This window comes from Zosterops lateralis, assembly GCF_965231275.1.
Source record: "Zosterops lateralis genome assembly, chromosome: 2".
Lineage (NCBI taxonomy): Eukaryota > Metazoa > Chordata > Aves > Passeriformes > Zosteropidae > Zosterops > Zosterops lateralis.
Genome location: NC_139763.1, coordinates 29,204,629 through 29,228,085, shown reverse-complemented (window position 1 = coordinate 29,228,085; position 23,457 = coordinate 29,204,629). Strand labels below are relative to the sequence as shown.

At 38.1% G+C, this 23,457-nt stretch overlaps 1 protein-coding gene across 2 annotated transcripts in view; it reads right to left on the bottom strand.

Moving 5' to 3' along the window:
- TGFBRAP1 (transforming growth factor beta receptor associated protein 1) overlaps positions 1 to 23,014 on the bottom strand; it is a 36,915-nt gene extending 13,901 nt beyond the window's left edge. Inside the window, exons 1-6 of one of the 2 annotated variants that reach the window (XM_083855895.1) lie at positions 22,958 to 23,014; positions 19,540 to 20,241; positions 12,496 to 12,690; positions 11,410 to 11,564; positions 5,686 to 5,768; positions 401 to 742 (exon numbers count right to left, since the gene is read on the bottom strand). In XM_083855895.1, coding sequence (XP_083712021.1) covers positions 401 to 742; positions 5,686 to 5,768; positions 11,410 to 11,564; positions 12,496 to 12,690; positions 19,540 to 20,224 — 1,460 coding nt within the window. In that variant the 5' untranslated portion in view covers positions 20,225 to 20,241; positions 22,958 to 23,014. Of the gene's footprint in view, positions 1 to 400; positions 743 to 5,685; positions 5,769 to 11,409; positions 11,565 to 12,495; positions 12,691 to 19,539; positions 20,242 to 22,868; positions 22,921 to 22,957 lie in introns of those variants that run through there. The other variant, XM_083855894.1, reaches the window with a different exon arrangement.
- Positions 23,015 to 23,457: the final 443 nt, after the last annotated feature.

The window sequence follows — 23,457 nt, the reverse complement described above, 5'->3', positions numbered from 1 at the left end:
TAGCTTTTACCTAAGGTAGTGCATACTTTAAGGCATCTTTTCACTCTGTGTACAACTGCTGCAGCCATTCCACTGTCCCATGATCACAAGGGCAAACAATTCACTTTTTTCTGCCAAACTTGTACCAATTCTTTATTTTTGTGTTTGATACAGAAATTTTCATGGAGAATTCTGCATTTACCAGGATAAGAGAGAACACATTTCCTTTACCTTAGACTATCAAGTAACAACTTTTCACCAACATTTTAAAAGGCTAACAATGTTAATTCAGACTGAGTTGTCTTTTGGACAAGTGTAAGCACAGGAACAAATACTCAAGCATGTTGTTCTAGAAGCCAAGAGCATCTAAGGCAATTTCCCCTCTGGTCTAGAAGGTGCAGTAATAAAAAAATCCACTTACTTTTTGTGTTTTTCCAGCCAGGCAGCACTATCCGTTAAAAGACAGAAGTTCTCTGAAACTAGGAGATCCAGCAGGCTTTCATGATTAGCCTCTGCATACAGTTTGAGTAAAGCTGTGTCGATATCCTCCTTGTAGCCATTTGCAACCTCAGTGCTGCGGACTTCATTCAAGTAACTCATGAGGAATCGTTTGCATTTCGTCATCTTCTCCTGGTCCCCTTGGGTCAGCTGGTTCAGGTCCGCGTACTCGTGCAGAGGGGGATGAGACCGGATAAATGAAGAGGAAGTAGGCAACAGGAAGGGGTACAGAGAGATCAGCTCCCGGACGTCAAGCTGGCCGCTTCTGCAATTACAGTGTCAAACTAGATGAAGCAAAAAGAAAGAAAAAGTATACATAGGCACAAAAAAAATATGTGTGTGCACATATGCTTAGAGTCAGGATACTAACAGGTAGTTTCTGGAATACTTTTTGCTGTCTCTTTATTTATCATTCTTCTTCCTCCTCTAGACATTGAAAGCTCTGAGAATTCAGAGACTGGCCAGCCTTTTGCTTTTGACTTTCCACAGCTGTTCTCTAGCATATACAAAAATCAGCTGAACAGCCCTACAGCAGTCCTAGGACTGCTCTAGACTTCATCTATACATTATGGGAGTTAGTATTCTGATGGCAGGAAAAAAAAAAAAAAAAAAAAAAAAAGTGAACCCTTTCAGGCAAGCCACCAAAGACTGTGCCAATGTAATTCTGACAGCAAGTTGCAAGTTCCTGCACAAAACTAAAGCTTTCAGAACACGTGCTTGTATGAGGAAAACATTCTTCCCAACCCTGAAATACACCAGATTCCTCATTTGGCTCTCTTCTTACAGAGGTTCTGTAAGCAAACCACAGATACTGGCTATGCATCCATTTAACCAGTAAGTCTGTTGTACAGGCAGAGAGGCCTTGGGTATATAATATATCTATAGAGGCTCCTCTGGAGTGGCTTTTCCACTTCAGGTGTGAAGGACACCCTACACTTTTATTCAACAGCAAGTCATAGCATAGATATGCCATGCAAAACATTATTCTTTCAGCCTAGATTGAAATTCCTCAAGCTTTTAAAGAATGTATGTTGTGACAGAAGAATTTTTTTTTTCACACATGGCAAACAATCACAAATTTTCACAGCTAGAGTGAACCTTCTTTCCAGGCCTTGCTTTAGAAGAACAGCAAGACATCAGGATATTTAATAATATATTATTTCACTGTCAAAGTTTTTACTCAGAATTCCCAATTAAAAATTAACACTCCTGAAGTGCAGGAAATACTGTTGCTGAAAAAAAAAAATAATCAAAATGAGCTTGACAGTTCTCTAAAAGAAACCCTTTTTGTTGTAAATAGAACTTTTTAAAAATAATTCTTATCTACCTGGCAAACTCAAAGACTTTTTCTTCACAACTTTGATTGGAATGAATTCCAAAAAGAAACAAATGATAACAAAGAAGTAGAAAAGCAGCAGATTTCTACAGGCAATAAAGTGTGAAAGATCATAAGCAGGCTCATCCCTTCACTACAGGCATGCCCCGCATTGTTTACTTCTTGCCAGAGACACAATTCTAAAACCATCCAGGAAATATGAACTAATAGGAACTATCACCTTGACAATCCCCATTTAGAACTTTTCTTTTAAGTTAGTACAGTCTTTTGGCTACAAAAATCTATACCAGAAGAAAGAAATTCTGGGAGACAGCAGCAACAGCAAATTCAAAAGCAGCCTCCTCTCTTCCAGAACCTTGTGACTGCAAAGCACAGGAGTAGCAACACAGACAATAGAGAAGAACCACAACAGACAAAAATGGGAAGCCTTCCCACGAGGAGAGGTTTGAACAGCAGGTTTTCCCAATTCATGCAGAGAACTTCTACAGCCTAAAACCCACCTCCACACTAGAAAGACCCACCTCTAACCGAGGGTAAAGCATTCAGGTCTACTTCACAGATTTCTGCAGTTGAAGTTTCTTTTAATCCCTCTTTTGGGATTTGGCTTTGAAATTCTTAGATCTACATTACGATGAGAGGCAGAATAACCAAGAAGTAGCAAGTTCTGTCAGTGGCATGACCTGATGGTTCCAAGAATATTTGAGTTTTCAGTATGAACTTAGTACAGTAACCTAACTGCAGTTTCAGCGACTGCAACTATTCTGAAATTTCAAGTCCTGAGGACCACCAGGTTAAATATATTGCGATGCATTGCACTAGAAAATAAACCCTATTTGAAGAAAGAAGACATTTTTTCCCCTCAAATCCAAACGAATCTTCCCTAATTCATTTTAGAACAAAAGCCAACCCATAATTTGAATAATATCTACAGGCTGCTCAAAAATTGTGCAAAAAAAAAAAAGTCTTAATAAATCTGGAGAAATTCAAACATAAACATCAATTCCCTTGCTAGTTATGCTGTCAAGTATTTGGAGATGGCCTAAGCTTGAGGTGGCGACTATGACCATAGAAATGGATGAAGTTAAAAAATGCTGTATTTAATATGCCATTTTTAGTAAGTTTTAAAACATTTTCCAACTTCTACAGTAGCTTCTGAGTCCTTTCATCTCACTATCTAAGTTTTCCTAGATGAGGAAGTAGTCAGCTACTTTACCTCTGACTTCACAGATTCTGGCCTCAATGATGATCTGTTTCCAAAAGGAGAATCCACTTTCAACCTTGGCTAACCCAAAGCCTGGGCTGTGAATTACCTGTGGCTCTCTCAGCAGGTCTGACTCAAGCTCAGCTGTACAGTTTTGTTCTCTCCACAGCAGTGGTAAGCAGCAATCAAGCAGCCTCCTTAAAACACCACATTGCAAAGAGAACTGGTTTCCCTATGACATCTGCCAAACATCTCAGTAAGGCATGGAAAATTCAGCAAATGACCTCCTAAAAAGCACTATTTGGTATAACTCTAATGATAGCAACATGAAATAACATAACTATAAATCACAACTATGTAACACAATCACAATTCTGTTATTGCTTGTAACAGAATTTATCAGACAAAAGAAGCCCTACTGTTACTTCTCACTCAGTTTTAAGGGTAACGGATCTAGATGAAGAAAATTATTCTCCTTTTGTTGAACTACTTGAGTTTCAATAAAGCTACCACATTCTTTTTGTCAACCTTCTTCAGTATTCAGAAGCATCAGCATTAACCACAAGGAACATGGCAAATTATTCCTCTTAAAAGTTCCAGTCTTTAAGATCCATGAATCTAAGCATAAGACACAACTGTTTCTTGACAAGGTTGTCCAAGAAGGGCAATAATCCCAGAAAATGAAGACCTTTAATCCAATACAATTCCCTCTGCTAAGCTGTAACTGTCAGATATTTTCCAAGTAGTGAGACAATCTCACTTCATATTTAGCCAGAAGCAGGCCCACGCATCACACCAAGGTCTGAGGTACTACTGCTACCCTGTTTCACTGCTGAAATCCCTCTTTTCTCAGAGAGGTACCAAGTGTCCCCTTTGACATTAAGACTGAAGTGATTTCTAAGACAAGGTTGAAACATCTTTCACTGGGAGATGCAGAGCAACACACTGGGATAGGAGGAAGTGTTTTCATTGACTGCCACTATCTTTCCCATTTTGCCTGTGAGCATCGGTAAGTTTAAAATGAACAAAAATGATTGAGACTGTATTGGGACACACCCAGCTGTTACTCTAACTCAGTGTGCCCACCAGGGAAAATCAAGGAACCTGATTACCATAATAAGTTTCTTCAGAGTCACCAAAATACTCTGCTTGGCTTATATATATGGCTGGACAGAAGAAAAGCACAGAAACTTATTCTGGCTTTCTTCCCTGAGCAGATATCAGCAACTCATTCATCAGCAGAACTGTTGTTCTGCTTTGTAGCTGCAGCTTTTAGAGGAAGGGAACACCCTGGGATGCTGATTCAGCTGCAAAATTTGTGGGTGGACAGCACTTTTTCTCATGAAGCATGTTTGTTTCTATAGAGGAGCTCTCACAATTCTATTCATTAGACCTTATTTGTCAGATGGACTGATAGTTGGATGGAGGATGCATAAGCAATCTTGGTTCCTTCCACAAGTTGATAAAACCCCTCACAGGACACATTTCCCTCTCTTCAGTGCTCTTAAAATATTCTTAACTACACACCACTTGTACTTCTGCTTCAGATACACAACCGAGGGGTCAGATACACAAGTGTCTGAAATATTTTAAGGGTGGAGAAAGACTGCAAGTTGCTCACTAATGACAGCAATTACTAGGTGGACAGCAGTAGAGGAAGTGGTTGTGGCCAGAACAAATTGTCACTAAATGCTGTTCAGGCCTTTCCTGTCATTCCCTCATCTTCACTCAGTGTACACTGCTCATCCAAGCCCAGTGTCTCCCACCATAATGGTGAGCAGGAGGCAAAATGACAAAGTCCCTCACCCATAGCAACATTCCTCAAAGCTTTACCTTCCTCAAAGCATTTCCATAAATCCAAGGACAACTTTTTTCCTGCACTGTAAATACGCTTACGATATACTGAAAATTGTCTAACCTTAATCCTATTCCATAGACTCTAAACTGATTTAAAGTGAATTTCAGCAGATAACAAGGAGAGTTATTTTATGTGGTCAGCATGCATTCCACTAACCACAGACGCTACCGAATCACAGAATGAGGCATGGCTAGCAGAAATTAAATTATCAGGTAGAATAAAGATAACAAGCAGCATTTTCTGAATGAAAGTAGAATATCAAGGTCAATTTATAAACAAGCGACTGCTGAAACGGCTAAATCTGCAAAGTTAGTAAAGATTTCAAGAACAAATCTGTCTGGAAAAGGTCTAGCAGAACAAGTGTTAGAGCAAATTCAGTATCGGCATCCTCAAAAATTAGTGCAATTGTGTCAATAATATTTAAATTGTAACTAATATTTAAATTCTACCTTTTGTTAAAAGTACTATAAAAAAAAAGAATAAAGCACTCTTCATGCTGTGAATCACAGCACAGACTCAGTGATAAAGCCTTGACCTTCATGGGCACAAAGTAAAAACATCTCCACACATACAACACTCAAATTCTTAATGCTACCATATGTTAGCATCCCCCCCAAAAAAACCAGTTGCATTAACTCCTCAGCTGTAAAGTTGTTTCAACGTTAATCTGTTCTTAACCCCAACAAAACCATTCTATTACAGCGAACTCACATCTACATCAAAAAATATCCAAGAAACTAAGTTTTTCAAACCAAGAACACTAACTCCTTATTTAAAAAAGGTAAATTATTAAATTTCTTATCACACAATTACCTGAAGAGTTCTTTTGCTTCAAGGAACTGAAGCTGTGCAAACTGTATAAAACCTGCTTGCTGCAGGATTCGTTTGTACATTACCTATAAAAAAGAAGGAGGGGGAAAAAAAAGGTTTATTATATTTGTGTTTATTTAGTGCTAGTTACTACTGCAATAGCTACCTGTCAAAAAACACCAAACGAATGATCTTCAGCCATACCTGAGAAGTCACAAGCAAAATAAACCTTGATCCTCTACATTTTAAATTATGTATCTGAATATATTGAATTTGCTGCCCAAACTCAGTTTCTTACACAAATGTGTGTGAACACAATGCTGCTCATGAGTACTTATTAAAAGCAAAGTCAACAAACAGCAAGTTTCAGTTTTCCTGTTCGAATAATGACTTATCTGACATCACACTGACTTGCCTCAAGTTTTTTCTTAAGTTATTTGCAAACATCAAAACCAACCTATCTTTGAAGTTCCCCACAATTCAGTAAGCACAGATAATAAAGATGGTCCCACTTGAACACACACAGCCACTTCCTCCCTGTCTCATCTCTCTGGTGCAAAATTGCTGGCAATTCTCGTAGTCTCACCTCCAGCTGATATTTTTGACTCTCTGCCAGTTTTGCTGCTTTGATTTTAAAAATTCTTCCAAAACAGCTCTACCTATCCAATATGCAGTACATCACACAATGTACCACAAAAATATGGTTAAAATCCAAGTAAACCATAATATGAAAAGCCATTTATTATCAAGCTTTACCATTAAGGTCACACCTAGACAGAAAATGTTTAAATGATGCTCAGTGGCAAGAGAACACAAAAACTGCTTTTAATGATAGGTAGTTATTAAATCTGGATGGTCAAACAACTACCAATTACAAGATTAAATTAAATCCTTGTGCTCAGAATATTTCCAACAGCAAAAGAGAAATACTAAAAGCAAGGAACCTCAGCTGTGGTATCCAGAGCATTCTCATTCATGACAACACTAGTATTTTGGCAAATACACCCAGCTACCTTCTCATGTCCTCAGTTTTTCCCTTCGTGTGCCCATGAATACACAGTTTTCTAGTGTTTCACACTGTACAGGAAGGCTGTTACTAATATCAGACTTAAAAAAACATTTTCAATAAAAATACCCAGAGAAACTACTATACAATAGGAATGTATTCCAGGAAGGAATTGCTGAAGTTGAGGCACCAGGCCTCAAGTACAGTGGAATGATACTTTGACGGATGATTTTTCACCTCAATTAAAGGTTACGGATTTACCAACAGAAAAGCTTGGCTTCAGTCCACTTAGTCTGTGCATGCTTTACTAATGTTTTTTCTAATGGAAACACTTAATCTCTGTTGTTAGCAAATCTCTAAAATGCTTTGTAAGGTTGTGAGCCTTTTCTTGCCTTCCCAGTGTATAGAGGAAATGGGAAACAGAGAGAAATGTTATCAGGCAGTTTTTTCAGACAAATATAACAATACAAAATTAAACAAACAATATTTCATGACATCTTTATATTAACTAATGCTTTACATTCAACTGTAATGATTAAAAACAGTTTAACTAAAGCTAAAAGTGAATTTAATTAGAGTTACAAAGTAAAACTTCTTTAGGGGATTGACTCACAAAATAGACAAAATATTTTAGATTTCTGACAGTGTTATTACATCAAAACACAGTAATCTGTGAATCAATGAATACCCACCTGGCCACCTTCCTAAGAACACCACTGAAGGATTTAATTCTGCAAACATTTGTATCTCATGGCAGCAGAAAAACGTTATAATCCAGCCTGACTTTCCAGGGAAAAACTTCTCACCCTGCTGACTAGTATCAAAAATAGATAGGCTGGGGTTTTTCCTGTCCCCCTCAGAGCCAGTTTTCAATTTCAATTGCAATAGAGTGATCACTAAAATATACATACTTAGTCAATTATGATATTGTAATAAAGCTTGAATTAATCTCACTGAAAGCACTGCTTTAATTGCAGAGCTTAGTCTGTAAAGCATTTCTTAACAAAAAGTGGAGAAGGGCTCATTGATAGTGTAACTATAGGCTGAAGGAATCAGTTTTCAATTTGAACTGATGAAGTGGTATTCACTTTCATTTAAATGTTGACATATCTTCAATTCTCCCTTAAAGACATGCAGCAAAAAATTGTAGAATATCTACAGGCAGACACTTTCTCAACTTTAAGATGCAATGTTGAGATAGGCAGTACCCAGGTAGATTTTTAGCTGACAATATAAACACTAGACATTACTAGACTTTACTAGTCCTAGGGTAAAGATTATGGAAGAAAACTGAGCAGATAATGGAAAATCCAATATTCCATTTCTCACAGACTTTTAAAGATGGGCTAGACCTACATGGGCTAGACACACAGTTAAATTCTGTTTATGACAGAAAAAAAACTTCAATTCTTCCAGATCTGTTTGTCAGATCTGGAACAGGCTTCTTTTAGAAAGATACTAATCTATACCCAGTCAAAATTCAACACATTGTTTAGTCCTTTGTAATTTCTGAAGAACCACCATAGGACTTGCAAATTCTGCACTGTTGACTGAATTCACATAAAAAAAACAGTAGCTACAAAAACATAAGTTTTGAAAAAATTCACATCTGAAAAAGCAATATGAAAGAGAAAGATGACTGCGGAAGCTGCGATTTTCTGTAGTGAAGTCTGAATTCTCTCAACTGCTAAAAAAATCCTTTTTAAAATGGTCAGAATTACCAACTATACTGTCCAAAGGAATTTTTATAGAAGGTTACTTTGTCTTTTGGTCACATTTGGGTGGAGTTAATATGTTTTTTTGAAACTAAAAAGAATTAGGAAGGGGGAAAAAAAAAAAAAAAGAGAGATACCTATGCAAAATGTGTGTCAATCTAACCAAGGTCTTCACTACCATCAACCATGATTTCTGCAAACGTCAGCTGTCCTGAAAAATTAATAAGTAGTATTCAGTCATTTCATGGTAGCATGGTAGAAAGACCTTTGTATTTTTATATCAAAAATTATATCCAGCCGAGCCATCTCCTTGGAACACTTTTGCTTAGTGTTTTTTACCTAGCAGGAATTCCTGATGCTCAAAAGCAAAGAAATTTTTATCTCTTATGGCAGAGCTAAATTTGCAGTCTGCAGGGACCACAAGTTAAATAACAGGCTAGAGCTTCTAAGGCATGACCTGTTACTTTTCAATAACTAAATATTGACTGTACAAATAATTCTGAGAGTGCAGTACTTCATTGTTGCTATTCCACCATCATTCTGCATTACCAGCATATATATACATACATATTTATGCCATTATACAGAGGAAGAGCATGCACCCATGTAAGCATGCAATAACAAAGTATTGAACCGTAGGGAAAAAATCCCCATGTCCTCAAGATCTGCCCTGCAGCTCCCTGAAGTCAAGTGGCACGTAAGATGAATTCAGCCACTGCAAACTGCAGAACTAAAACATCATGTGACAAAGGGAACACTACACTTGATGAACCAGACAATAATAACCACTATTATGTATGGATAGACTATAGTGGCTGGATACAATGCCTTAATGCCAACCCTATGCACACCATCCTACTGCTTGTACAAAATGGCAAAATAAGGCCTTTGAGGTATCAGCTGCTCAGGATTCAGTAATGCTTGCAAAACAGATACCAGAAGATCCTTATTAGAAAATACCAATTTTCTACTAGATATATATTATCTGAGGATAGGTCTCAGAAAGGAGTTAGAAATGAGTGACTGTGTGATCAATTAAAGTATGTCAAAGAAATGTTGCAAAAACATATGTAAGGCATGCAATTTGGTTGAGGTTCCCACTTATATTACAAGACTACAGTAAAGAAAGTCTGATGTGCCCATAACAAACCTCTAATGACAACACCAGGTATCAGAGTAATCTTAGAAAGCAAATTCAACAAGTTACATTTCCAGCAACAGACAAGCTCTGAAAAAGTGGAATAATGTCTCAACAACTAAGCCAAGCTGAGTAATTTTAATAGGAGTCAATGGAAAACTCCATCAACTCAAGAATTTGATAATTGGTTAATATCAGTTTGCAAATACATTCCAGAAATAGAACAGGCTATTTTGCTTGCAAGTACTATGTTTTCTGGTTTTCAGTTATAGCATTGATTTAAAGTAACTGAACACCCTCAAAAGCACACTAAGTTAGAAAGAACTTGCAATATTCTAAGAAACTAATTTCAAGAAGATCAACCCTGCAGAGTTAAGATATTTGTGAAAAGAAGGTAACATATTTTAAAGGGTGAAAAATTCTAAATGCAAGAAAACTGAGGAGGAATGAGATTCTACATCATGTATTTTAGATAATGAATTGTAACTCATCCTGTGGCAAAACACAGACAGTCATCTCCCACACTAAACCTATATAAACTGTAAAGAAATAATTGGAAAATTATCATACAAAGAAGACATTGATTAGATCATGCATCCTGCCCTCACAGTGAGATTTTTGTTTGCTTCTTTAAACAGATTGGAAGGGAAAAGTAGGAAGTGAAGATGCAAAGCAAACCATGCTGGAAAGTGAACTCTGTATTTGCCTAAATACTTTACAGCTTCAAGTACTTTCAGATAGTTGGACCTTCACAAAAGGATGGGAAAGCTTTTCTCAACAAGCTTTTTAGTTCCAGGAATCTCCCAGCTCCTCATTGAAGAGAGGAGTTAAAGATCAAAATGAAAGCTGATACAAGTTTCATTTAATGATTGCCTTTCAAGGGCCTTGACCAAAACTGAAAAGGAATTAGAAGCTTCTTGAAAAGAAAAAACAAAACCAAAAAGATCCTGACAGTCAGACTAATTTTGAACCATTTGAATCCTGTAACTTCCAGAGCCATGTTCCAAACTTTACACATTTCTAAACAAACCAAAAGTAATACTACTGTTTTAATGGCAACAAAATGCTCCAAAGTATATTAAAAAGGAAAAACATAGATTTTCTTCAGGTAACAGAACAAATTTTGCTTTTACAATAGGAAAGAAACTACGTCAAATATTCATTCACCTACTCCATGAGTAGAAATGTCATGCTGATGTTAGAAGTCTCTAAATAGGAGCAATATGCAGTATATGTATGGCGATATAAATCGGAGGTAGAAGGGAATGAGTACAAATCTTTAATCAACGCTGTAATCAAAGAGTTTGTACTTCATTTCACCACACAAAAACTTTTAAATCTGAGTTACACAGCAGTACAAGCACTACTCATAAGAGCTTGGAAATAAGATGCATTTGCATAAGATTTCCCTTAACTTTGAAGTTAAGTGCTACTGTGGAGTTTAGGATATGGTGAGAAACTTTGATAAAAAAGTAAAATTTCAAAATTCTAATTTGAAATAAAGTATACATTTTAAACAGCAATAGCAAATAATAACTGAATCTAGTACCAAAGAAGTATCCATTGCATTTGCTGCCACTAAGTTTCTGGTTTTGCTTTGTTTTCAATTCTCTCAAGTTACACACTTGAAAAAAATTCCACAAAGCCCCAGAAGAACAACAGTATTCAACCCTGCCAGTGTCGCCGCTTCTGCAAATACAAAACAATTTAGCAGAACCTATTTCCTCAGGCTGAAATCATAAAAGGTATTACAACTTCTCTACCATGTAAATTCCTCCCCCACCTTCTCCAATCAATCACTTGACCAATTGAATACATGACCCCACTGTGAAATTTATGTTTTCATGAAAATTAAAGGAAGGACGGACCTGAAATTTCTCTTTTGGAATATTCCTTCGAGCTCCTTTTGCTAGAACAAGGGCTTCTTCCACTCTGTGGCCAGCTAGAAGATCCTGAATCTGTTTTTCCAAAGGTAGTGGCACCAAGATATACACACCCTTGTTAGTAGCAACAATCACCTTTCCTGGACAGAACAAACAGATATATTCAATTTACAGCCCCTACAGAAAAAGCAATTCCAGAAATAACTTTAAAATACACAATTTAGATACAAGAACCAAAACAGTGTAAAGTCCCAGAAGTGACCTTTGCTGCTACCACATTCACACTGATAGTACAGTTTACCTAGGAATTCCACCTTAGAAATACAGAGATAATGGTAAATTTATTTAGTTACAGCAGATTTTGTACCACTCAAAGTAAGAGAAATTGGCTAGAATGACTCATGATGAACTAAGCTGGTAAGGCCTAACTAACAGGTATTTCCTCAGGCTTATATTTGAAAATTTTAAGCCGTACATCAAATCTAGCAAGTAATACACAGTTCACAGTGCTAGAGTTTGTAGCTTTACTGGGGGAAAAAAAAGTAGCATAGTATATTCCACTCTTAAGAGTTCTCAATTGAAGAGCAGATCAACAGAAATTTTTGCCTTTTTTTTTTTTGTTTAACAATTCTATGTAAAAGATTCAATTTTAAATCTCTTACATAGATATTTTAAAAACTATTTTTCTTTTGTATTCCTTTCTAAAATGTAAGAATTTTGTCAGGATAGTCTATGGACAAATACCTATAGGTCACGATTACTGAGCTGTAGCATTCAATTAACATTGCTCCTTTGAAAGAAATAATCAAGTTACAAGAAAAAGCTCTAACTCTCTAGACTCCTACCCAACAATTAACTTGACAATTACAGCACATTTAATAAGTATACATTTTATTAGAAGTGTGGAATTTTGAATTTCTGAAGTCTGCAAGGAATCTAACCAGGAAAGCACTTACAATAACAGTTTCAGCAGTCAACATACTTGTTAGATACTTTGTTTAAAAAACAAACCCAAGTGACTGCAGCGGTTGTTGCAGAATTACTGCTGTAACAAAGTGTCCTTTCTAATACCTTCGAAGTCCTGTAGAATGTGACCTTCTTTAAAAGGCAGTGTTTGCTTTTGCTGCTGGTCCAGCATGCTGTGCACCGTGATGAACTCCTCATCGAGAGCAACCACATAAGGAAAGCACAAAGCTGCCCCAATCACGTTCTCTGACCAGTGCACTGGGGCACGCTGTGAAATCCCATCTACAGTAGCAAACATGCCTACAAAAAGGGAAAAACAAAGCCTGAGGTTCATGCTAGTTGAAGACTTTTGCTTTTCCAACACAAAGCATGGGTACCAAGGTACAGCAATGGAAAGTTCAGAGCAGGTGCAGCATCAGGCAGCATGATGACAACCCATCACACCTCCCTGGACACGACAGATACATTGGTTAATTCAGTTCAATTTTTTTAAAATTCTCCTTCAGCACAGGAACAGACAACGCCAAAAAACTAAGAAGAGATGAATATTGAAACAAACTAGCAAGAATTATTCAAGTTTAGTAAGTTTAAGAGCTGTCTTAAAGGAATTACGTCATGTAGTTTGAATTAATTTCAGAAAAGTAACACTTATTGAGACCCAACTTTCAAAAAATCTTGCCTTAGTAGGAGCTGCAGACCTGCACCACCTGACCTATCTGGCAATGCAGATGTGTTTGTTCTTGTAGTGTCCAATATCTAAAAAGCATTTTAGTGGCCACAATTGTTTACTTATGCTTTTTCACTTTTGCTACAGCCAACATTTTCAAAGAATAAGGACCCAGCTCCTTGGGGTGAATCACTTCCTGTGAAGCATCTGTGTTTTCAATCATTTGAAAAAATGCAGAGGCTATGTACACAGCAGCACAGAGTAAAGACTTTCTATTATCCCAGAGGTAACTCCTATGCTGTCTTCAGAATAACCATATTAAAGCTTCAGTTAATTTGCAGGGTGGTTTTCTGTCATTACCTTTCCTCATGTCTATTCTGTCCTTCATTCTTCTCCTAGCTTAATAGACTTTTGACTTGCTTTAGGACCACATGTCACTGGTTCTATTCATGATACTTGATATTTCCCAGTTCTGAGACATTACTTGAAGAGAAATTTCAGACACAATTTTCAGGCCTAGTTCCATAAAGATTTACCAGTCTAAATTTCCATACTAAATATTAATTCAGACCCCTTAAACCAAGTATTCTCATGCCATTAAAAAGACATGCCCATGAAAATTGATCTTTGGCAGCAGTCAGCCACTTGACAGCTGGCAGAATAAATCTGAGCTCTAAAGAACAGAAGAGATTAAAAGATTATGTTATTCAATTTACAAAATCTCTTCCAAACAGAGGATAACGAGGCAAGGCGAGCTGGGTACGAAGACCTTCTTGGAATGATAAAAAAAAAAAAAAAAAAAAAAAAAAAAAAGGAAAAACAGAGAAAACAAAACAGAAGGTTGTAGACTATGGTATAGAGACCAAGCTTTTGGATCCCTTACAGCAGCTCTCAAATGATCAGCCCTTTCCCTCTGACTAAGGGTTCTTTTTCATTACAATGATCAGCTTTTCAACCAGAGCACCTTACAGAAAATACCTTCTGGGTCATAATATATAATTCCAAATTTACTCTATAGATCTTTATACTCTTATGACTCAGAAGTAAAATTTTATGTCAGGCAAAACATACTGTCCAGTTTTAAAGGCTTTCAGTAGTTATTCCATGATCCAATCCCACTTCAAATTTGGGAGAAAACCTGTACTAAATACATACTAGCCAGTAGTAAACTTAGGGCTTATTATATTTGAAAGACTAATTCTTATGCTTTTCTATTTCTGTAATGTTCTAACACAAATAATTATAAACTCCACACTTTTTAAAATGAAAAAGGTCTTTTTTAAGTAATTGAAAAAATCCCTTATGGAAATGGAAAGTTATGCATTTGAGTCAATATCTCTCTACACCCCTCTGCCTTCAATACCTAAGGCTTCTGTGGCAGAATGATGAATTTTCTGTATTCATCCAGCTCTCACCTAAGGATAACAATAAATATAACCACAACCAGAAACCATAGCCTTTTTATAGTACAGGAATGCATCTTACAAAACTGAAGGTGAAGCCAGCAACCAATTCCATATTAAAAATTGCATGGGCTACAAGGATTACAAGGTTACCAGAAATAAAGCTACACTGTTTTCAGCACAAGAGATACAGAAATATTTTGTATCATCTGCAAACTCGTTGAAGGTGTGCCCTTCCCTACCAGCCATGTTGTTAAAACTATGTTACTATTGACCTCGCATTGGCCCCTGGGGGACAAGACTAGTGTCTGGCCTCCAGCTGCACTTTACACTGCCAACTACAAATCTTTCAGCCAAGTTTTCAATCCACCCCAACTGTTTCTCCTGCTCATTCTTCATCAGTTTGCCTACAAAGGATGTCATGGCAGACAGCGTTAAAGCCTTGCTGAACGTCACAGGATCACAGCCCTCCCCTCATCCGCCAAGCTGGCGTCTAATCACAGAAGACTGTCTGGTAAGGCAATTTCCCCTTTTAAAATCCACATGGATTACTTAAAATCACGTTCTTGGAAACAGCTTCCAAGGTTTCCTCAGATCACTTTCCTGAGGATCAGGGCACAGCCAGCTGTACTTCCCTGGTTCCTTTCTCTCAATCCCCTAAAGCAGCAGTGAAAACATTTGTTTTCTTCCAGTCCTGAGGATCATCCTCTGATCCTCATGACCTTTTGACAATAATAATTTGGCCTCACAATGACATTGACCAGCAACCTCAAACATTTGTGAGAACATCCCAGCAGGTCCCATGGATTTGTCTGTCCAGTTTATTTAAATGTTCAATAACCTGATCCTTCTCTGCTGAGGGCAGGTTTTCCTGCTGTTCCTAAGGGCTGATGATTCCTGAAAGAAGGTCATACCAGTAGACTGACATAAAGAAGGCATTAAGCACCTCAGCCTTTTCCATGCCTTTTGGCATCAGGTCCTCCATCCTATTTAACAGTGGGCTTCCATTAGCCTTCCTGTGCTGCTCATATGCTTGTAAAAGCTTTTTGCTGTCCTTCATGGTGTTCAACAGAGTCAATGCCAGACAGACATTGGCCTCTATCCTGGTTTTGGATAGAATTAATTTTCTTCTTAGCAGCTGGTGTTTAGGATTCAGTATGAAAACGATGTTGGTAACACCCCTTCATCAGCTCCTCAGTCACCATCAATGCACTCCAGAAAACTCCTGGCCTGCTTGTGTCCGGCTGTGCTGCCCCTAAGCAGGCAGTGAAGTGGTTCACGTGTACCCTAAAAACCAGCAAATGTAGATTTCTTCCTGTTCCCTAAAGGTCTTACCTACATCTTCTTCCTGATGAAATGGTCTGTTCCACGCACTCACCACAATGAGTTTGCTCACCCATGCTAGTTTGCTCTCAAACGCGAATCCATAAACTCTCATCTGCCTCCTCGCTTGTTCCAAGGCACCCCACCACATTTTCCTATTGCTCCCATGTAAAGGGTAACTCCCATCTCAGCTGTTAAAACACAGTTGTGCTGATTTCCCAGAAAAAGTGAGAGAGCTTCCACTACCATGATGTTTTATAAAAACTTCTTTCTCTGCATATTCCTGAAGCAGAATTTCTTCAGTTCTGTTTGCTGCTTATGAAGTCTCTTATCACACCACCTTGCACTGATTTGTTTGCCAACACAGCCTATCACCACTACCATGCCTAATCTAAATCCAATGCACCATGTTGCTCAGTCAAGTTGGCAAAAATGCTTTTGCCTCACGTCACCTGGTGGATCCCATCTCTTCCCTAAATAGGGATCCATAGTCCTAAAAGACAAAACCCATCACCACAAGCTGTACAATCAGCTGGTGATCTGCACAATCCAAGTACTCCTCCTCAAGATGTTCTTCGTCACCAGCAGGATTGATGAGAAAGCCCACATCTCTAATATGATGGAGTCTCCCATTAATTCCTAATTAAAAAATTAGGAATTTGCTAATTCCTCCTGGCATTTTACAGGCTTGGACGATTTGTTGGACAGCACTTCCTGCTTTTCATCTGCTACTAGAAGCACTGAGCATATTCTATAGATATAGATCAGCAAGCGGAGAAGGAGAAGTCTTCCAGTTACGAGAAGTCACAAGTTTCCAGTGCTGGCCATCACAGAACAGCAGATACTCAGCCTGTCCTCCCCCTCTGTACAGCTGGAGGTTGAAGGCTCGTGCCTGGGTCCTGGAGAAGATTTAATTTCCTTTTTGCCATCTCTGGTGCCCTGTACTCTGCTGACCTCCTAATGCATCTTGTTTACTTGGCATCAGAAATCCTCAAACAAGCACACATCTCCCATGGGCAAGGACAACATTTTTACTCGGTCCAGTCTCAGAAAGAGGCAGGAGGCACTTTGTGCAGCTCAAGGTGTGAGGAGCTGCACCCTCCATTGGGAGCTCAGCCTGAGTCAACACCTCAGACCTTTTGGGGCAGCTGGTGCTGGGAAGCATATCCTGTGCCAATATCAAGAAGTGTCTGCTGTAATTTTAAACACTTAAAGCCTCTGGAAAGCAGGAAATCTGATTAAAAACATGCAACCAGAGCTTCAGAAACTCAAAAATTGAATTTTGGTAAGCAGTTCACACATATCAGAAAGAACTCATCTTCAGTTGTTAATAAACTAATTACTGGACAGAATTACTGGACAGACTTCACCAAAAATGAAGTTCCTCCTCCTTTTGAAAGAAGGATCTAAAGACTAATTGCAAGTAAAGACAACAAAGTACCAAATGGCTGAGGATGTGCTATCAAATATCCTAACAATCAGTTTAAAATCCAGTGTCCACATAAAGAAAAAGGTTACATACACAATAAACTCAGAAATGTTCTACTTTTTCATTTTGAGCACTCACTTTTTGCCAATCTAAATTCCAGTCTTAACTCAAAAGAAAAATAATATAAATAAAATCACTTCAAATACTCTAAAGCCAAATGCATTAATGCAGAATATCTCCACCTCTCTAAAAGAGGCTGAACTTAGCATAGATGCTAAGTGCCAAACCAGCATGCCCTGATCAATGAGACATATGAAAGCAAATCAAAATTAGAACTGAAGATCTATATCAAGCCTTTTCAAGTCCATGCATTCCACAGCAGAGGTCCACCTGAGATACCAAGATACACAATGCTTATCTACTCTAAAGGTGCCCAACCATCTTCATAACTTCAGAGACAAATGTTAAAGACACTAGGAATTCTGCCAAGGAGGAACAGCAAGATGGATTATACTTAGTCAAAACATCAGTGGGGAGAGAATAGAGAACAGGAGGTAAAAAAAGATGAATTAAGCAAAGAAAAACTATACAGTTGACAGCAAAAACTCCAAAAGGTCTCTGAGTATACAAGACTTTGCCTGTATCATAAGGAAAAGAGTGGTTTATAGCATGTTTACAGCAGCAGAAGTGGACTTGCTTAAGATCTCTCATACCTGACATTCTAACCCCAGGTCATTCTACTTACATGAAAAGAAGGTTACTTATAAAGTCCAACATCTTTGTGTACCTCTTACAGTATACTTGACAAAAGCAAACGTCAGACTAAATAAAATTCTGATTCCTAACTAAATACAATTATGCTTTTGGAATTATATTCTTAAAGGGAAAAAAAAAAAAAAAAAAAAAAAAAAAAAAAAAAAAAAAAAAAAAAGAGAGAGAAATTACTTGAATGGAATCTAGTTTAACATGCCTAAAATTTTTTTCAAAATTAAAGTAAGAATGGAACCCTCTCAGCAAATCAGCTAATGCACAAATTTTAACTTCCCTGGCACTACTAAAACAGTTAATGGCCAAAAATATATCTCCATATTTAATAGAAACGGGGCAGACAAAATTACATAGAAAAGCCCTGTATCTGAAAAAAACCCTCCAAGTTCATCTTGGAACATCTTTAACTCACATAAATTCAAATTCTACTGAGAGTATACTTTTTTAGAGAAAAGCTGGTGAGTTGATGTACATCTTGCATTCTGATCACAAAGCAAAACTTCAATATAAGCAACTGACTTTCTTGGGAATTTATATTGCACACTTGGTTTTCTTTGGAATTTATATTAAAAAGCCAAAACTCAAATTAAGAACCTAAATAGCTGTGAACTTTGTGCCATGCTATTCCTAATGTTTCAGGGAAAATACATAAACTGTGTCTCCTGAAAGCAGAGTCATATGGCAAACAGCATGAAAGCATTCTGCCTGTGGTTTGTCAGCTCTGGGATATTGCAGCTTTTCCAAAAAAAGCTCAAGACTACTGACCTCACAGCATATTGTCAATTTATATAGATTACAGTAGTCCTTACAGTCATCTCTTAGACAAGAACATGATTTCACATGATCCAACTTTGGTTTTGCAATACTTTAGCTATCGTTTTCTGTAACACAGAAAAATACAACTAAAAATGTTAAGCAAATGAGAGCATAAAAACTGGGTAGTATCTGATAATCCCTACAGTTAGGACAGCATTTACTATTACAGGAGTTAGGATGAAACTTACTTCCACTAAAATTTCTTACTAACACTGTAGTACAACATATCTCCTGTGAATCTGTTAAAATATATAAAATGGACTTCATATGAGCTCCTCTGAACAGCAACTGCAAAAAAAATTAATTCATCTACATTAATTGAACAATTTTGTAGCAATATGGGGCTCCACAAACCCAGTCCCCTTAGTCACTAGAGACTGTCTATCAAACTCTGAAATTTCTCTTGGTATCCAACAATTTTTTTGCTAAGGGCTGCAAGATACAATGAAATGAAGCTTTGATTAAAGTAAAGCACATAATTAGAATAAAAATATTCATAAAATCTTGTGCATTAAAAAAAAACACTTAGGTTTTTTATAGTTATAATAGTATTATAGACTTATAATAGTACTAAATATGAAAAAATTACCATCCCCCTTTTTATCTCAGCATTCCAATATAGACCTGTGAAGGAAAGCATCATTATCAGGCATAACACTTAATTAGTAAAGCTTTGCTTCAGAAATTCAGAGGAATAAAGAGAAGTTAAAAAAATTGCAAAAATTTAAAATCCTTAGTCTCACCTAGGCCTCCAGGGCCAGCCAACAGAAACTCTTGTCTGCCTATTCTTTTCACAATTGGCCGTTTCTCATCACTGCAATAAGGAAATAGGTCCTGGGAGACACCAGTATTATAATTCAAAATTATATACTGTGTAGTAAGGGCAAGGCATAAGTAGTAACCATCTACAGCCACAGCACAGGGTTGTTCTGGAGTAAACACTTCCTTCACTATCTGGACTCTGTCTTCAAACACCATGAACATTTGAATGGTCCGACGCTTGACCGAGATAATGCAAACTTCAACGCAGAAAGGATCCCCACTCACAGGGTTTTCATTCAGTGTGAATGTCACAGCCCCTTTGATCCTAGCACCAGTGGGGACAGGTTCCAAGTTGATCATGTTCACTAGTGTTATCGTGTTGTCACAAAGCACAAGAAGTCTGGTGAGGGCAGAAGCTGCTTTCAACTCGCTCACAGGCTTCTTCAAACCCAGGTATTTGTGTAGTTGCTTGGTGGCAGCAAAACTTATTTTTCCAGCTGTTGATACCTTTTCATCCAACAGAAAGTGATAGATAAAGCAGTCATTGGTTCCAATATAGAGGTTTTTCCCACAACACTCAATGCACTCGATGTTGATGTAATTTTTATCTCCCATTAACATCTCCCGCTCAACAGCAGAAACGAGCTTGAAGGCTTTAACACTCATTGTGTCTTCTGGGTGATCTAATTAAAGAGAAAAAAACACTACTATTTACCTCTGCACATAGAACCAAATATCAGAGATAGCAATTTGACATTCACTGATACAAAAACTTTACTACTATATTTTTTAATACTCTATAGCCAACCCACTAAACAAGCCAGAGTGAGCACATTATATATAATCACAGAAATTAATCAAATTGTATGTTTCCACTTCTAATCTATTCTAAAACAGATTCACAACAGCACCCAGCTATTTTGAAGTGATGCCTTCTCCACAAGTAACCAGCATGTTATTTGGCTCTCTCAGACACTGGCACTAAAAGAGGTTATTGCCAGTAGTTACTTATAAACCCGCCATGCACAGCTTTCTATCACCTGTACATGAAAACAGACAAGCTTCAGGTGTTAGATTTCCTGAGAGGCTGCAAGGCATTTAGTGCTCCTACTTAACATGTCATGTTGCTTTACACTTCACTATTAATCTTTCCACAAAAGTATCACAGGTATACTCCATTTTAACACATATTTTATATTCCTTAGTCTCCAGCAATCAGAAATACACACTTTCCAAGCCAGTTAAATAATAACTTATACAAGCTAAGATCCAACTCATAATAAAAATTGCTGGTTTGGGTGTGTAGCCTGTTTTTTTTAAACATATGCAGAGCGCATGGCCCATAAAGCATTCATTAAGCTCAAGATGCAGTATCACAGAAATTCAGTCTTTCTGTTCTCCACTACTACAGTAATTCCAAAAGTCTGTCTTTAAGTGCTAACCAACACTTCTAATATTTATTCTACAAATTATACCTACCCTCCTCCAATCAAGCACTGTCAAGGGACAGATACAATTTATGAAGCAGATAACAGTGTTTTAAAAACAGCCCATGCAATTTTATTATACTCCAGACTCATGTTATTTTTATAAGAAACCAGCAGACAGCTGTGTTCAACACTCCAAAGAAGAGCAGATGAAAAACTGCTGACCTTGTTTAATCACCTTTTAATTTGTCATGACTGGTCTGTAATGGCCACTTAGCCAATGCAGGGGAAGTCTACACTAAGCATCTCAAAGATACACAATTACTTCTACTCTGAGTGTACAGTGGTGATACAAAATATCAAATGAAATCTCTGTGGACCAACAGAGAAACAAAAATCAACAAAATGCTCCTGGCAAATGAAACAAACTAAATAGAGTAAAAACAAATTTAGTTTCCAATTATTACATCTAACAAAACCCTTTACTTTTGCAAGGGAACACTGAAAACCATGGTCAAAAAATTCTGTAACTGAGTGAAAAAAGATAATGTATGCAACTTGCAGTAGCCAAATACTTCAGAGTTCACTTTTTGGGTTTTTTTTTTTTTTTTTTTTTTTTTTTTTTTTTTTTTTTTTTTTTTTTTTTTTGTTTGTTTGTTTGTTTTGTTTTTTTTTTTTTTTTTTGTTTTTTTTTTGTTTTTTTGGTTTTTTTTTTCAGAAGTTAAAAAGATTTTCATTTGGGCTTCCACGACATTTTCAAGTTTCATCCTCACCAGGAGTGCAAATTAGTAGTATGACCTACAACAAAAAAAACCCATCCCAAAACCAAAAAACACAACCAAACAAACCCAGGAAGCACTGGAGAAACAGCCAAGGGTAAAATGATAATGCAAGTCAGGCAACACAGCCACCTTATCCTCCAACATGACCAAAACAAACACAGCATTTTAAGGGAGAGAGAGCTGTCCAAAGGTTGACTGCCAAAACAACCCCAACAGTTTTTCAGAGCCTGTGTGTAGCCTAAAGTGATAAACTATCCTCTGCAGAGGTCAGGCAGCTTTCATACCTGAAGTTGCCAAGGACTTAGTTAATGCTCCTGTAGCCCAAAAAAAAATGTTAATACGTGCCACTGAGAGAAATGCAGAATTTTGCTCCAGACCCAGATGTGTTAAAAAGTCAAAAAAAATTTCCTAAATCAAAGTTGATGAAAATTAAAAGTATGAAATAAATCTTAATGGATACATGACTCCTGAACTGAAAGAACAAAAAATCCATAATACTAGATAAGTCTGCTAACAAAGAACTGAAAACATTTGTTCTAGAAAAAAATAAAAGAGGTGTGAGAAAAAGCTTTTAGGAACTCATGACCCGGCCATAACTTCTTTTTTTTGCATTTATCTTGTTCTCATTTACGAAACCTTAGGGGCCAGTGAGCACTGTAAAGAAACAGGTTCTGCAAAACATGCCGTTCCTTTGAAGTGGAAGAGGCCACCCCACAGTTACAGACAGTATTTCTGATACTGCATTTAGATGTTCTGAAGTCCAGAAAACAAGATAGCGGGGATGTTTAGCTGTCAAAGAAAAGTAAAGCAATAGCTAAGAAAATTATCAGTCTAGAAGACACTGATTTTTAAGCGCAATAATAACCCCGCACGCGCTCATTTCCTGCAAAAAGTGAGAAGCAGCTCTCCCCCGCTCCGGTTAAGCAATAACCTTGCATTTACACTGCGCTCTCCCTGCCTTGGAGAGCAACGCCCTGCCTCTCTCACCTGCACGCACTCCCACACCCTGCGCGGGCCCTACTCAACCTGTGGATACAATTTTCCCGAGCCGCGGAGCCCCCCGGGAGGACGGGAATCCGCCGCCCGTCCCCTCACACCCACCGCGCAGCCAGGCCCGCCGCCGGCCGGCCCCGGTGCGCCCTCCTCCGCCCGGCCGGCCCCGGAGCCTCTCCCGCCGCCCTCCCCAGCACCTGCCGGCTCGGCGGAGCCGGGCGCGCCGCTCCGAGGGCTCGCGGTGCGGTGGCGGCGGCCGGGGCCGCTCGGGGCGCGCTGGGATCCGCCGGCGGCGGGCGGGGGGGACGCGCCGCTTCCGGTGCGGCGCCGGCCCCGCCCCCAGCGCGCGTCACCGGCCCGGGCGGCGGAGGGACAGCGCGTCCGGTCACGTGCGGGAGAGCGCGCCGCTCTACAGCTGTGCCGCCGGGAGGAGAGAATAGTGCATTTATTTTTATATGTATCTATATTTATATTTATACTTATGCTTATATTGTATACATAAGAGAACCCAAAGCCTTGAGAGATACATATATCCATGCGAGATACTTTTTTTAGATTCCCAGAAAGTGCCTTCACTCAAATTTGACTTAGTAATAGTATTGATCTTGTATCTCTTACTGAGACTTACAATAATGGTATTCGTATACAGTATGCTATATGTCTCATATATTATAAGAGACTTGTACTATTATATATG